The sequence below is a fragment of the Lycorma delicatula genome, chromosome 2 (genome assembly GCF_047948215.1).
Source record: "Lycorma delicatula isolate Av1 chromosome 2, ASM4794821v1, whole genome shotgun sequence".
NCBI lineage: Eukaryota > Metazoa > Arthropoda > Insecta > Hemiptera > Fulgoridae > Lycorma > Lycorma delicatula.
The window spans coordinates 20,261,915-20,279,718 of NC_134456.1; the positions used below are offsets into that span (position 1 = coordinate 20,261,915).

General features: G+C 31.3%; 1 protein-coding gene across 2 annotated transcripts; it reads right to left on the minus strand.

The window, feature by feature from the left end:
• Positions 1-317: 317 nt before the first annotated feature.
• Positions 318-7,068, minus strand: LOC142320138 (COMM domain-containing protein 7-like). 2 transcript variants are annotated; one of them, XM_075357816.1, is made up of 2 exons: positions 6,843-7,021; positions 318-581 (listed from the first exon to the last, which is right to left on the minus strand). In XM_075357816.1, the coding sequence occupies exons 1-2, from the start codon at positions 6,880-6,882 to the stop codon at positions 406-408; spliced, it is 216 nt and encodes a 71-aa protein (XP_075213931.1). In that variant the 5' UTR covers positions 6,883-7,021; the 3' UTR covers positions 318-405. The 2 variants fall into 2 exon arrangements, with proteins under 2 accessions (XP_075213931.1, XP_075213932.1); XM_075357817.1 differs by lacking the exon at positions 318-581 and adding an exon at positions 5,443-5,598 and having other exon boundaries at positions 6,843-7,068.
• Positions 7,069-17,804: the final 10,736 nt, after the last annotated feature.

A 17,804-nucleotide genomic window follows, 5' to 3' on the forward strand; every position in this document is an offset into this window, starting at 1 on the left:
TGGGTTCATATTAAGTGTAAAAAATTGAGGATGACCTTACTTTATTCTCCAACCAATCTTACATTGATGTCTGTAATTACATTTTACTAAAGAAATTTATTTTCAAAAATTATATGAAAACTAAAGAAAAGCATCAACTACCTTTTAACTAACTTGGTTTATGACTGTGTAAAACATACTTGATTATTATGTTAGTTAGCTTTTGATTATGATAATTAAATATCCCTCAGATTCGATAAGATGATGTTTTCAGAGTAAAAAAAAGAAAAAAAAAAAAAAAATGAAGGTTAATAGAAACATTCCAAATTTACTACAAATCACCATAATTTATAAAAAAAAATTTATTCAATAAAATAATATAGACAATATATATACAACAATAAAAAATACAATTTTTTATTTATATCATAAATAGTTGATGCTGTTTTTTGCTTTTTCAAGTTCATGTAAAAAGTCGTAGAACTGAGGTAATGTCATTTCCATGCATGTAATCTTCGAGAGGCCTGAAGAATCAACTGATGTTATTTTTAAATAAAGATAAGTTTTTCCAACTTGATTTTTGTTGCTACAGGCTGCAGTTACTGAAAATGAGAGAATAAAAATTAGACAGAAAATAGATTAGTCCTACAAAATAAAAAAGTGGTCTGTGTACCCAGGCAAACTTTTTCAAGATGGTTGTATATACAACCATCTATCTATATAGGTAGGTATGCCCATTATTTGACGCTGAGTTAATTACTCTAAAATTACCTGTCCAAAAGTCGCCTTCCTCTTCCCACCGAACCTCACTAATTCCTACTATATCCACCTTCATCCTACCCATTTCCCTTTTTAAATTTTCTAGCCTACCAACCTTTTTCAAGCTTCTAACATTCCACGCTATATGATTCTATAAATTGGGAACTGTTAATCAAAATTTTAACAAGGACAGGAATTGATAAAATTAAAATCTTATTTAATAACAAGCACTCATTCAAAAAAATATGGATGCAGTGTCAGATACTTTTAAAATAAAAAAAAACAGATTAAGACAGGGAAGTCAGTCTTCTCCAATTCTCTTCAGCTGTGTTTCCGGCAGTCATCAAATGATGAAAAAAAAAATACTGAAAGACAACAAAGTAGAAATAACTATTGGATATAAAAATGATGAATTGGAAGTAAACTGTTTACCCTTTCTAATGCCATAATTGCAAATGATTATAAAATTATTTTATCAAGCTCCAATCATATGCTTCAAAAATAAAGAAAAACATTTGTCAACTAATAAATTGATAATAATAGAAGATAATAAATATTAAATATTTATTAATATTAACCTTAAAGATGTCTCCTTTAAGGTTACTGTTTGTATTTTGGTATATGAAAGTACGTAATATGACTGGGTGGATCTAGGTCAAGGAGTTGGGCAACGATCTGTCTCTCACAGACACTGGTCAACATTTACATTGTAGATATGATAAGGATTGCATTAGAAGAAAGAGAAAAAGGAATAAGTACAGGAGGATGATAAATAAGATTCCCAAGCTTGCTGATAATTTGGTAATTCTAATCGCACACACACTTCAGACTGTTAACAGCCCTGGAAGAAGGAATGAAAATAGATATAGTAAGAACTTAAGTCATGGAAGTAAACAACAAACAAGATTTACAGGTACGAAAAAGTGAAAGAAGAATGAAAAAGTAGAAAATTACAGATATTTGGGGTACTACAGAGAGAGAGAGAGGACTGGAAGGGTGGAAGGGAAATAAAAGGAGGGATAGCAATGACAAATGAAGCTGGAATTACTATGTAGTAAAATTCTGGACTTAGGAGTTACAGAAGAGTTAGTCAAATGCTACTTATGGTGTATCTTGCTGTATGGGATTGAAACATGGATAATGAAGACGAGGGACTGGATTGAGCCTCTTTAGTTATGGATATAGAGAAGGATGCAGAAAATAAGATGGACAAATGAGGAATGAGGAAGTAGTAAACAAGATTACAGAATAAAGAGCACTTATGTGGGAAGACACAAAAGAAAGTGGTGGAATAAGGGACCTATTGGCAGGCAGAACAGATGATGATTATAACTTTCATACTGATGATAACAACTATTTATTATTGGAGAAGGAATGGAATTAGTTGAAGTATTAGAATTAGTATTGACATTCGTTAGTTGAAGTATTGGAATTAGATAAGTATTAGTATCTTTTTTCTAATAATTATTATTATTGCAGACTTATACCAACAATTAATACAATTAATAAAGAAAGGGGATATTTATAAAAATACCCTTGTTAAAATTAAAAAGTACATAGATTTTTATTTTATTTTATCATTTTTTTAATTTTTATTTAATATTAAGTCTACATTGAGTTTCTTTTAATTAAAACAACATACTCTGAGAAATTCTTTATTAAATTTTTGGCACAATTTTGTAGTTTGAAATAAATTAAATCCTTTCAACATATACATTAAGAAAAAAGTTTTACTCAATTTAAACATCAGTAACACTGGCAAACAAAACAAAAATTTTTTGTCTCCAGAAGAAAAATATGTGATTCTGATAGTATCTTTTCTCCTGAATTCAAATATAATATTGGTTTTTCCCCATCACGCAAGGTTTCTGAGTCAGGAATTTATAATTTCAAACATTTTAATACTTTCTGCTTTCTTAACTACACAATATTCAAACATTTGACTCACCTAGAAAGTAACAAATGATTATTTTCTGGTATATTTCGCCTGTGAAGCATTCCTTTTCTGGTCTAACAATAATCAGCCAGCATATTAGGATTCCATTTGCCTTGATACCTCTTTTCTATAGCTGAAATTTCCTGATGAAAGTGTTCCCCGTGCTTATCGCTCACTGCGCAAAGATTTTCTGGGAAGAAATCTAGGTGTGAGTGCAGGAAGTGTACCATTAAGGACATATTACAACCCAAATTTTTACAAGATGTTATAAGATTGTTGACAATATCACTGTAATTTTCCAATTTTCGATTTCCCCAAAAAACTGGAGTAACATTTTTGAATGCTTGACAAGCTGCTTTCTCCAGTGGATTCAATAATTCCTCAAATTTTTCATCATGCATTAGTGATTGTATTATTTGTGGACCTACAAATATTTCATCGTTAATTTTTGTATCACTAATTTTAGAAAACTTCTGTTTGAAGTACATAAAACCAGGAGTAATGTCCATAGCCTTGACAAAATTCTTCATTAATCCAAGTTTGATATGTAATGGAGGTAGATACACGTTTTAGAACAGTGAGTCACAGGTACTGATGGAAATTTATTGCCATTATGCAGAAGCATAACTTTTAAACTAACTTTAGAGGAATCAATGAACAAGCAGCATTCTGTTGGGTTATGTTAATTACAAAGTATCTCCATATGAGAAGAAATGACATTACAAAATGCTAAGCCATTTTATTCAGAAAAACAGTCTTTAAATTCAGAATGATAATTACAAATCTTCGTATTCTTTTGAAGAAGAGTCTATCCTTTTAGCCAGGAAGCAAGCATTTCATATTGTTTTTTGGATAACTTTAAATCTCGTATGAGATCGTAAAAATTTTCTTGTGTCAGTAAATGAGGCTCAGATGAACTGCTTTGTTCAAAAGATGTATCACCAGAATCTGTTTCTTTTTCTTCCTTACTTCCATCAAACTCTGAGCTCTCTTCATTTAATGTCACATGTTCTGAAGGCTTTGGTATGGGCAATTTTTCACAGTGTGGAACTGGTCTCATTGCAAGTTAGGGTGTACCACTGCATATTTTAAATTTGACATAGCCCTTTAATGTTTGTTATGCAGAAATAACAGTCAGAAGAGTGATATTTGGGTTCCCTACAAATCATAGGGATAGCAAATGGCATGTTCCATTTTTCCATTAAGTGAGAAGCCTAGAACATGATAAACAACAGATATGTGGGACCCAGACCCTTGTTTGGTCCCCAACTTTACACCCAAAATAAAGTTCATAACACTTTTTTACTAATGGGGTAAGGTTACACCTTTGGAACTTGAGCATCACTTCATCACATACATAACAAAAATTGTTAGGATGATTTAAACAAACTCTACGCATTTTGAAACTAACGACTTATTAAAAGAACTAAAGTTGCAAATATGTAATACACAATAATTCACACACACAAAGCACTCACAATGACATGTTTACTGGTTCACTACTATCTCACAACTGGCATTGTTCTGATGATTGTGTGCTACACTAGATCACATTTTTACATGTCTATACACAAACCTGCACAACAGTAGCACCGCTACCTTTGAATTAGCTCATTTAGTCCCATTATATTTACAATGCTCTAGGAGATTTTACTTGACAATAGACAAATGGATGAAAAAATGTTTTAAAATATTTAAAAAAAATTAAAATAACGAAAAACTGTGGGTAATGGAGAAATTCCGAATACATATTTAAAAACAGGATAAAAAACTGCGTTATGAACACCTACTCCACAGAAATTTTTAATCCAACATCGAGATTGCAAACAAATCTATCAGTAAGAACTCTCCAGATTTTATTGGTACTCATGAGACAAAAATCATGTTGACCAGTGTAATCAAACAACGGATTAAATCATGGGTTGTTAATCACAACAGGAAAGTAAATAACATAACTGGTAGATTTCCAGTGTATAGAATAAATTAATGAACTCCATAAAATTAGTGTGGACATTGTTTGATACATATTTCCCAATAATGTATTAACTAATCTGTCGCTTTACATTACCGTTCTTAACTACAACTATGATGTGTGTAAAACATCTAAGGTTAAAGAAGTAGTGACCAATCAGTTTTTCCAAGCATAATAATATTTACAAAGATACAATAAATTCATGTAATGAACAATATGAAAGTATCATTACATGAGGAAGGCAACAGAAAAAGAGTACCATCAGAGTTTTGTAGTAACCTTGGTACAAGATTCTTGTTATTTGTAAGGGGTAACTATATTGGGAATGATGGTCTTTCATGTCATCATGTACAACAATAATTGAGGTTATTAGAGAATTAGCAAATAAGAACATATGAATAACTAAACTGTGTCTATGTAGGATGTATATCTATTTAGATCTATGCAGGAAATATGGTAGTATGTTAGGAATATTAAAAATCAATCTTTTATATTATGGTATTTAAAAAAGAAATCTTATTTAACTTCTTTCTTTAAATAATTTTTTTGCATTTGCAGATCATTTATATGCTTCTCATACTATATATGGTGATCCAGAAGAGACAGAAGCACAAAAATAAATCACATCTCCATAAATTATAAAACAAAAAGGCCAATTAATACCTTAATAAAGTATATTTATACAGGGTGTCCCATACAAAACGCAACCCAACCTTATATTGGTAGGTATTGAAATAATAAAAAGGCATGTGTAAATATAAATGTAATTTTTATTATTACCATCCATTACCTTACATTTAGAGTAAATGTTGGAAGTGCCCGCCATCTTCTTGAATACAAGCTTCAATTCTTTTTACAGCGTTTCTTGCAACTTTTTTCAAAGTTTGTGGCTGGATATTTAATAGAGCTTGTTCAATATTGACTTTCAATTGTTCGTGTATCAAAAGTAAACCTAAAAATAATTTTTATCCATTTTTTTAACTTTTTAAATAAAAATAATCATTACAAAGTGTGGATAATCTGGATGCAGTAATATTTCTTTACTATTTTGGAATCTACGGATTATCATTTTGTATTTTTCACAATGAAAACGAAGAACATAAGATGATAAGAAGTGCAGGCAAACTTTAATTCCTTAACTTACTAAAGGGCTGTCAGCAAGGCATAATAACTTGTAGCTAGTAGTCAATTTTTTAATGTTTATTATTTCTTACTCATTTATTTCTAAATGAATGTCTGCTTCAATCTAGATTATGATCAAGTTAATTAGATGTGCAATTTCAATAACTATTTTAAGAGAAAGTACAATCCACTTACAATAGTCTCCACAAAAATATAACTGAATATGGTTATAACTATATGTAAGCTGGTTTTAATTAAATAAATTAAGTCAGCTAAACAAAACCATATAAGTTTAGTTAACAAAATATGTTGATATTTTAATAATGGTATTTACCATAAAAATGATTAAAATAGTAGAATGAGTGAAACAAATTTGCTAAAAAACTTTCCTGTTCTACAGTTCTTTGTTTAGTGTGATGATTATTGGTACATATTACGGTCATTTTATACATTTACTTAAATTTTTGCCTGAATTTATGTGCAAAATTGGATAAAATAATATATATCATATTATTGTAAATTAATTATAAAATTATTACTTAATATAAATCAAGGACAAGTCTGTTTCATAATCTCAAATTTGATACGTAATACAACCGTAACCTAAGTACCGAGCTTGAGTCAAGACAGTACTCAACTCCTGGGCTATGCTTTGCTTTGTTGTGGATCCGGCCCGGGGGGTAGGGTGAAAAAAAGTACGAGCTTCATTTTAATATCCGAAAAAATTCACCAAAAAAAGCTTACTTTTACATACAACTGATAGAAAATTTTCTACTGTAAATGTCAATATACGAATTCAGAAAAAGATTCAAGAGCAATAATAAGTCCAACTTTTTTTTATTGTATACGTAATAATTTATAATTACTTACTAGTAAATATTCTTCTTAGAAAATGCCAATTAAAACTTATAATAAAAAATTCAGTTATTATTAAAGCCTAAATTAGTAAAATACCGTTAAAAAATAATCTAACATCCAACTGTGTGACGGAATGAACAGTGCAAACAGTTAAAATGACTAAGTGACCAACAAAATTTCTACAAAAGTTAAGTTGCAGCATTAAATGTAACTTACCTCCAAACTGCCAATCAACATCTGTAACAGTATTAGTCATTATCGGTCACTGAAAAATATGTTCGCTCCAAGTCAACGAAGAGCACCGGCTAACGGTTTATTAAAACTATTCCAAACAAACATAAATCAAACTCTCATAACCTACGATCACAACCTCAATAAATAGTCCCAACTAGATTTTGCCAGCCAAAATCGACTGGTTTTTCAGTTGCTTTTTATAATTTTCGTGCTGTTATGACTCGTGCTGCTATTTTCAATCTGGTGCCACCAGATGTAGTTGTTGGCGGGTTTTTGAGTTATGCAGACACGAAAAGTTTCATTTTAATTGTCTATTCATTCAAAATATCGGAGTTGCGAATCTCATATTATTCGAGATTGTTAAAAATCTGTTTCTTTTGTTTGAAGACTGTTAAAGTTATCAATGTTAGTAAATTTGTGATATGTATCGATGAGATAGTTGATAAATCTTAACTTTGTTGCTATGGAGGAGGGCTTTTAAGTTTATCTTTGAAGTGGCAACCTGTTTGGTTGTCCTCTGATATCCTTCCCTCTATTTACTTTTTGTTTATTTCAGACAGAAAATTGCACTAGTGTTTCAGGAAAAATTAAAAAAATTCTTTGATTGTTACTTTACATTTAAAAGAAATGTGCTAAAAGTTATAGTGGAAAAAAATTTAAGTACAAAAAAAATTGCAAGTTGAAATGATTAAAAACAAATTAATGAAAGCTGAAACTGAGATAATATTTGAAACATTGAATACTTACATATGAACACAAATATTTATTGCTAAAATGTTGCAGTATCTTCCAGAATTGCTTGAAACACATTGCAATCATCGGTTTTACTTTTATCCTTCATAAGAATTTGTATAAGTAGCTGTCCAGAAATTTTCTTGCTACGTCTAATTTACAACACATTTTATTTATTTTTGGCTGTCTTTCATAGTTGTTCTATATTTTGAATATGCACCTCTGTAGATAGATCAATGAAATTCTGCTAATGCTTCACAGTATTGTACACATAATCCTGTTTAATTTATATATATCATTGCATAACATCCACTGATTATTATTGAATCCAGAGCAATGTTCTCTACTGTAATCGACAATAACATTTCTGGAGAACAATTATCTACTGCAAACATGAAACATTTCACTGTTTCACAACATAGCTCTCCGAACACCCATTGATCCTGAGGGATTCTGTCAGTGTTGTCCTTCCTGCTTATGAATAGAGACTTGTTGATCTCTGCTGTCAGATCCAGGCCACCAATTACATGATTTGATTTTAAAAGCTTCTTGGTGCTCATTTCCCTTAGGTAATTTCTCCAGTCAATCGATACCTGTTGTGGTTGATATTTAATTTACATTCACAAAAGGCCTCAGTTGTTTTTTCTTATATCCATTAATAATTAAATAGTAAAATTGTATCAAAGCTTAGTTTACAGCCCTGTATCCATGTATTGAGCTGCATTTGTATATTGACTTAGCACGGCCTTTTCTTGCACCATTACCACTGTTCTTAGTTATTCAAAATATCTAATACTATGTCATGTACCCTTTTACATAGTTTACGATCAGGTAAAATACCAAAATATTAAAACAAATGAACAAAATTCATTTTATCTTTTGATAAAACAAATAATTCAAAAACGTTTGCTGGAACATCCATAATGATATTGAAATGTGATTACTACATACAATGGTGAAAATAACAGCACAACACTGCTTAAATAAAAATACTGTATTGATGTTATTTTAAAAATAAATATAAAAAAACACGGTTTTTCAAAATACAAAATTTTAGATGTGGATTCTAAAAAAATTCAAATAACAGTACCTGCAGTATGATGATATAATTTCAGACATATGAATGTGCTGGCTAAAGTCTAATGAAATAATTTTAATTGCACCAACCTCTTGGTTGGGACTATATTAAATTTAAACAGACAGGAACAAACATGAACTTTAGTTATAAATTTTGTTAATTCAGTCTTTTATATGTGCAGCAATAAATGTAATATATAAATCATGGGGTAATGATGTTTGACAGACTGGTAGGAGGATAACAGAGGATACCACCTGTCTGACCAATAAAGAATATTGTGCAATCGAAACAATTAAGTTTATGTATCCCATGGACATTGTGTTTGGTGATTGGGTTGTATATGAAATGGTTTGTTTTATTTATTATTCTGAAATTCACATTATATGTTGATTTTTTTAAACTTGTGAGCTGTCATGTGAATTTTTGATTATCCACAGGTTTTCTGTTATAAGCTGATGATAGGGTCTGGAATAGAGTTAAGACTGTGTGAGGAGTACAAGAGCTAATATATTTGATTTTCAAAACATTGTTTGATAAACATATAAAAGTTATTTGTTACAATGTTGTTAATGGTGTACTATATTTATAGATTCTTCTAAAATTTTGTGATTTTCATGGTGGAGTGGAAGCATCTCATCTGAACGTCTCGGGTATGTGTCCTGATCAGATAAAGTATTTTTCATATGCTAAAAAATTTCCATTTCATATTCTCACGGCACAAGCTTCAAGACTGGTGAATTACCCATAAAAAAAATTATCTTTGTATTGATCATTCATGTTGTCTTATGTAGTAGATATTTATTTGCATTCTACAAAATGGCCACAAAGTCCCTTCCTTTCTGGGATGTAACATATAGATTGGTAATGCTGTATATGAGTATGTGATTATAAAGGTAAATCAGTTGCTTTCTACTCAGAAAAATGCCAGTTATGTTAAAAATTAATGTTTTCATGTGTTCAGTGAGAATTTTGATCTGTGGCATGTTAAGTTAAAATGGCAGATCCAAGTGAGTATTCAGTTGACGAAAGACTTTTTGAGTGCATGAGTATACAAATACAAATGAAAACATAAGAGACAGATTCATTCTGAATTTTGGTAAGGAAGCCCCATCAGTAATAACAATACAAAAGGGGGAAGAGCCCTACATTTTGAAGAACAGTGGATTGGTAGGGGCTTCAAAATTCAGTGGCTACCAAGAAGTCCAGACTTAACCTATGACAACTTCTTTTGGAGCATAATCAAAGAAAAAATTTCTCATTTGCAACTAAGGAATGTTGATGAGCTGAAAATTGCTGTCAGAGACTAGTTTTTACAATCCATGGAAAGAGAATTTATGACCACTGCAGAATAAAGATATATGAATATGTATGATCTGTAATTGAACAATTCTTATTTACAGATTGTACAAGAGTACACTTAATCTACATTCATACATATCATTCTCATTCATCTTCTGAAGTAATACCTTACAGTGGTTCAGGAGACTAAACAGGAAAGAGAGAGACTCCAAGTTTATAACCACTTGAGGTGAGTTAGAACATAGAGGTGAGGTGAAGACTTAATTATTTTTTTATTTAGGTAACCATGTTTGTGAAAGAGCATTAAAAGTCAGATTTGTGTTCTCAATTTGTCTATTTATATTGATTTAAAAGTTTCTGATATTACATTATAAATTCATTTTGCTCATGTAACTTGCTAGCAGCTGAAAGCTGTAGCTTTCTTCCTAGTGAGTCGATACTAGCTCATCCAACAGCAGCAGAAAACATAGCAGCATTTCCAGTACTAATTTCATTTGTGTTTAGGACTGTTTGTGGGCATAAAATGGAATGGTTAAGCCACATAGTAATTTCAACTAATGTCTATTCAATGCTTTGCTTGCCATTAGGGTGGTCAGTGAAGTTTGAAATAGTAATTCATAGATCCATTACTAACAGTTTATTCTGTTCAAGTATGAAATTATTGTTTGTGGGAGAGTAAATAAGAAATTAATTCCATACTTTTTCCTACAGAAGAGAGTTTAAAGGATTGGATGTACCGAACTTCATAGAAATCTTTATTTATAGAAAAAATCTTAACTATTAAAACATTCAGTGTTTATTTTAGCTAACTATATTTATAAAAGCTTATATCTTCTGATAATCATGAAGTATTATATTTGTGTAGGATTCAAAACACTGTCTGTATGAACAATAGTATTCTTAATGTCTTTAAATTTTTATGTTGTATTATTGTTTACGATATTTTATTAACAGCATACATGTTTATGATGTCTTTTATGTCACAGTAGTGTGATATTTTAATCACAAAAATAGAAATAAAATGATGAAATGAAATACTCGTAGTAAACATTTAAAAATTTTATATCCATTTATGAAATTTTTTTTACTTCAAGTTTGTTTATTTACATTGTGTTCTAAGTAGGAAGAACAATCATATTACAAAAAGCACATGATGAGGGGTTTCCAACGAACACCCTCAATAAAACGTACCTATACATAAACAAATAATAAAGTACATACAAATATATATCGGGTGATCATTTGAAAAGTTACCACATTTATTATTCAACAGCAATCAGTCCCATCGTATTTCTGTTTGCAGACATGTATACCATTCTCAGGTGGAACCTTTTTAAAATTTTTTTCAAAGGGGTCGAATCCACCCTCTCTGTTATATTTACCTCAGTTCAACAATTTTAAGTGGCAATGGTAACATTTAATTACATTAATTGACAACCTGAAAAAAGTAATGAATTTTGTTGAAAATAAAATAAAATTCTGCTCACCTCTTCGCTCAGTAGATGCGAAAAACCATTTGGGTAGTACGTTTTTAAATTTCAGTCCAACAAAAATAACTTTAAAATTATATGATGTTACTTCATAAACCTATTGAAATAATCATAATATGTGGATTAAAACTGTGAAAATTATCTTTTAAATTACTAACACTAAATTTTGCTCTTAAATATTTTATAAATTTCAAGGGTTGAAAACTTATTTTAATTAAAGAGATGATGTAGCTTGTGACACATCATTGGAAGGCCCTTTGAATGACAACTAATTTGGTGGAAATAAAATAAAAATTGGTTCACTGGCATTGAAGGTATGATTAAAAATGTGTTTTTTTTAATGTTATGTTGGGATACAATGTTACTGATGCAAAGCATTAGGTCTGAAATTGTCTGTTCTTGTTAAAAATATGGGTTTTAGGTTTCTCCAGCATTGAAAAAACGTACCGGTAAAAACAACATTTTAACATCAGTTATAAATACGTAAAACCAATAATAAGGTACCTACTTCTTTACTGGCAACTTGTTAAAAAATTGATTACCTTGTTTGGTTTTAGAATCACCTATTATATTAAAAATTTGTTGGACAGTGACAAGTGTGAATTCCTGCCAAACAACTGATAAAGCTTCTTATACTTTGTATTAAACTGTTTCGTTTTTTTCTCTCATGTGGTACTTTCACATCAAAGGATGGTCAAGGTGGAGTTTAAGGTACCAAACGCAGTCAGAGTGTGAGATGAGAGCGCAGTCTAGGTCTACTCGAGGACAGTTACTTCTTTTCATCATAAATGTAATATCACTTAACATATTCTGAACCAACTTTTTCTCTCAATTTTGTTAACCATATGCTCATCAAATCTAATACCAGTTTTAGCCTTGGTGAGACTAATTGTGGGTCTTTGTCAGCAGCCAAGATTGCTTTGCCATCAACAAACAAGGAGATGGTGACATGGTCTGAAGCTGGAAGATCTGAAGTGAAAATGAGTTCAGGACTGGTCCTAAGAAGAGCCTGTGGAACCCCTGATCTAATCTCAAAGAATCCAGATAACACTTGTGACATCTGATCTGGGAAAAAGCCCATCGAGGTAGTTTTGCAAAACCAGGTAGAAGGGTTGAGGAAGGTTGCATTTCAGCTTTTGAAGCAGACCTTGAAAAAGGCCTGCTGAACATCCAAGAAAGCTGCTGAACAGAATCTCTTCTCTTCTAGATATTTTGTGATGATATTAACAGCCCTGTGCATTTATTCAGTGGTAGAATGTTCACTTCTGAATCCAAACCGATGATTTGGAATAACCTTTTCCCACTGCAATGTTGTCCACTTTGTATGAAGAAAGAGTTTTTCAAACAACTTCAACAGAATCAGTAAAATACTTATTGGTATGTAGGAAGACACATTATCTGCAGGTTTACTTGGTTTTGGAATTATCACTACTTGAACATCTTTTACTCTAATAGGATGTACGATGCAAGTCAAAATCTGAAACTTTCTTTGACCTTTTCCCTTGTTTGACTACCCGTAGTACCTCCCTTGTTGAAATGAGCCTAATCAGAAGGCTTTAAGGCATTGGGCTGTCAAAGAAGTCAATTATGAATTATTGGGACTTCCTTCATTGTGTGCGAGAAATCTCATACCAACCCCTGTAGGGGAAGACACCTGCCTTGTGATGATTCTGGTTGCCACCCCCCCCCATATTCATAGCCCTGATGTGCTTTAATGGAGGTTGTCTTTTGACCCTCTAACTGATTACATCTCACAGTAATAAGCCAGGCCTCATAAGGATGCCACTGATGTAAATGCCGCAGTAGACATTTACATGCCGCAGTAGACATTTACATCAGTGAATTATGACTCAGCCTTTGCCTTTGATGTAGGCTTCTTTTGGACATTTTGACTGTCCTACTTCGTTGCCCTCTGAACTAGCTAACTGAGTTTGTGGAAGTACGAACCCCGCACCTAGTTCTGCATTTAAAGTAAGCTATTAGTGAGTAAATGTCTCATAATAATTGAGGCAAATTCAGTAAATAAACACACCACAAGAAATGTTGTTTGTAACAACAGAATTTATTCCTAGTTCCCTTACTGAACGCAACTTTATAGTTCAAACCCCTAGTTTAATTACAACTACGGACTCTGGTCTGATATACCAGGGAGAGGAGGACAGACTTCCTACTCCCACTCAGCTCCACCGCAGGGTCCCGCATGACATTTACTTTATCACATAAAGCTACCATCATCAAGGTGGTGCTATACCTCATAGTTGCACGAAAAACCACACCCTTGTGTGCGAGAAATGTCTTGCTACGATGTGCAGCAAATAGGTCGGCTTTTTCCCAATCACTCCTGACCCACAACCAATCAGATGCTTTCATTGGAGGGAGCAATGGCATAGATTGCTGAAAACTGCTTGTGTTTTCCACAAAGTGCATGCATCTCTATCCAAGTTGGAAAGATTTTCAACATAGACTTTGAATGTCTTATTACTAATTATCTTCAGCAGTCTTTTCAATCTGTGTGCAGCTCTGTTGAGGAATGTTCTGTCCTCATGTCTCCTGTAGCATTGTGACTTCCTTAAATAGGTCCATCACCTCTCTCGGATATCTATGCCCCCTCTCCCCTCATATTTCTGCTCAGGTGTCGATCACCATACTCGCTCTTGCATGATTGAAGTCAAACAGTATGTTGCATAATTGATGTCATCAGAACATTTCAATGGAACCAGTTCATACAGTTTCTCTCCAATCCAGTCTTGATATCGGTCCCACTCCATCCTGTTATGAAGGATAAGCAACTTCCTCTCTCTTATCGCCATCACACTTAAGGTGAGTTGAACAGGCGAGTGGTCCAATGAAAGAACAGAAAAAGAATTGTAAGAACAGTATATTAGTTGGGTTTGTAGGCCGGTATGTAGGCTGTAACTCTGAAACCACATTGAAATGTAGGTTGAGAATACAACTCCTTAATATTCTTTTTTCTAGTTGTTGCAAGCCAAGAGCTCCACAGAGGATATTTTGCATTACAGTCTCCTCCTGCAATAAACCAAGAACCTAGGGTTGCAAAGAATTCTGAAAATAACTCACTTGCCATTGCATGGTGAGGAGGACAAATAATCTGATAGGCCCAGCCAGTCCAGAATCTCACCCGAGGTCACTTGAATCTGATCTGCGCAGAATCCAGGTAATGGTGATGTGTCAAGGAACATTTAATTGATACCACATTATCCACATGTGTTCTGAAAACCGGATGGATGCTTTATTGTATACATAGAGAATTCTAGAAGCCGAATATAATTTTGGTGTGTGAAGTGTGTTTCTGAGATAAAGATGATTATGAAAAATTTAGCTTTGAAATGTGAAAAAATTTTTTCACATGACTTGATCACTGACATATCTATAATGCAAAAATATTAGTTTTTGTATTCTGCTGAATTAGTATTAAGCAGAATACAAAAAGCTTATATAAAAGTTTAAGTTTGTTTTTGTAGCTTTTTTATTCACAAAATTGTTCAGGTTTGTTTCAAGCAACATTTCAATCTTATGTTTATATATTTTTGTATTTATTACACAGGCCTATATGTTTTACCTATGTGTGTTGTTCATAGTGTTATAAATATGTCTCAAGCAGAAAAGAATTTTATACACTTTCGTTAAAAATTGTAATTCTACAATCTGGTTACATTTACGAATATGCAAACAAGGAATAATATGGTAATGAGAATGAAAGCAAGTACGTAAAAGGAAAAAGGAAGATGAAATGTTTGTAAAAAAGTGTTGGTCGAGGGGAAGGATGAATATAAATTATTTGGTAAATGAAATCAACCAGTAAAAAAAAGATATTTCAGAAAATCCATGAGGCGGTGTTCATGCAAATATTGTAAGCGTAACTAGGTTTCAGTTGATTTAATTTTCAAAGGCTGCAGATGATGTAAGAAAGGGTGAATAACAGAACTTGATGTTTTAATAAAATACGAAAAATTTTCTGGATGATGACTTAGTAACGGTAATACGACATAATAACAAAATTATTATTTTATACTTATTTTTATTTTTAGATATGTAACTTTAGTTTAATATAAGCTTAATATACACATTTAAAAAAATGCTCTTTTTTGATAGATGAACTGACAAAAAATATCTTTTTCGTCTGCAGAAAATTTGTTCTAATCTATTCCATTTTAAAACTCAGTTTGATTTTGCATCTCAAAGTGTACACTGTTGAATGAAATTGTTTCTATTTTAGGCTAATTTAGGATTCTCATCTACACTTTTAAAAAAGTTAAAGAAGCACAATGATGTGTAGTAGTGTTTCAGGAATAACAGACAATAGAATAAGAACTTACTGTAGTAGAAAAAAGGAGTATATTTTAGACAAAATATAGGCTTTCAAGTTGATGCACTCATGGTTTAAAGTTGTCTGCATATGATCCGAGTCACTTGTTGATCATATATATGTAGGCAACCCGTAAGTGTATGCTGCTCATAATTAATAATGTAAAAATGTATTTTAATGATCCTAATTTTGAGAAAAAAAATTCACTTCAATTGCAGTGTAAGGTTTTTTCAAGTAAACCTGAAAGATCAAAGAGTTTACCCCCTTTCCATTAATTTCAAATTTTATTTTTATTATTTATTTTATTTACGTTAAAAAAAAATTACAGTTATGGCTCATAATATGTCATACATAATATGGTTTATAATTATTAAATACTTCATAAAATTCTGTTGCAACAATTAAAAAAAATCCATTCAACCATAAAATATTACAACAATCAAAGTGCAACTAATAAATTGAGTAACATGAAGCCTTGAAATGCCTATATGATTTGTACTATTAATCGTGGATGGTTACAGGCGAACTGATGTGGGACAATAGCATTCCAAAAAATGTTCAGTTATTCCCATATCTGAAACAACTTATGCGAGGCTTACTGAGGGAGTGTGAGAAATGAGATAGTTTCCAATTGATTTCTTCCCTGATCCAAATATACTGTTATGTATCAGAGTGTCATCAAGACCACTGAAATGGGGAGGTGATATTCAATCTAGTAGTATCTATAATCCATTCATCACAGGTAATAACGAACATTATTACTTCCAGAGAAAGCAATCCTGATTGGTGTTTGTTGTACTGCAGCTAAATGCTTTACACGCATCATAGCCATAAGAAAGGCTTGTAAAGCAAAAACTTTCTGTGAGAAATAATGCACGCTGTATTTACTTAGTAGGGGAATAACTCTAATATGAAAATTTAATTTACAGCATTTGTTAAAATTTATTCATAATTTAATAGCAATTTTTTGATGACTAAGAGCAATAACGTTTTTACATTTAAAGGATAAAATTAAAATAATAATGTAAAAAAAAAATTGATTCAAATATCATGCTGTATTTTAATAATTATTAAAACACTTATAATCATCAAAATAATAAAAAAAAAAGATAAAAATACATCAAAAAATTTAATATGAAATAGAGGTAATAGTCAATACTACTATAAACCAATAAAAGAGAAATAGGGGGAAGGAACCTCCCAGGCAGCTAAATCAATATTCTCAGCTACATATTACAATTTATGTTTAAGAAGAAGATGGATGTAAATTTAAAAAATTAACAATGGTTTGAATTTTGGTGGTCTGAATTTATTGTATAATTGAACTTCTTGGTGAAATACACTTCATTTTTCTATTAAACAGTAGAGAAGTAGAGTAAATATTATGTATTATAATTTCAGTTAAGTTAAAAAAAATTATTGCACGTACATTACAGTTTAGGAAATAAAGAAATAACAGATGAGGTGCATTGACTTTTATTAAATATTGGTTTTCTTGAAATTCTGTTGTCAATTTTTATTACAATATGTATGATTTTCTTTTGCAGTATTAACATTTTTTGGTAATTTTCATAGATTTCCCAAAACAGAAACACATAACAGATTTTGTAGACTGCATACAACCCAAGTTTGCGCTTTTTAAGGCAAAAAATAAGAACATGACAGCCTGAGCAAATCACGTTGCCAGGCATTCAAGATTTTGTTTTAGGAGAGATTTGAATGAATCATAAAAGAGATTAGATCATAAAATTTCTTTAATTGTTACATCGCCAATTATATTCATTAGATTAGATGTTTACATTTGTTAAAATTAATTACCTGTAATATTAGTTATCTTTTATTTACATTTATTGAAAGTTGCCCAATCAAAACTCAAAAAATTTTCCAAATCTACATATGAAAAAAACTTATATGAAAACAAAAATGTACTCGTACTTTTGTCTTAGTTACAAACTAACGATTAATATAATTTACAAAATAATACAGTCGTAATCTGTTCTTCAGGACTTCTTTTTAAG

What these genes read in the sequence shown, in the direction of transcription:
- LOC142320138 (XM_075357816.1), bottom strand. Translation starts at nt 6,882, where the DNA reads ATGACTAATACTGTTACAGATGTTGATTGGCAGTTTGGAG. An exon ending in TGTTGATTGGCAGTTTGGAG is followed by an intron (nt 582 to 6,842) that starts GTAAGTTACATT and finishes TCTCATTTTCAG; the next exon opens with TAACTGCAGCCTGTAGCAAC.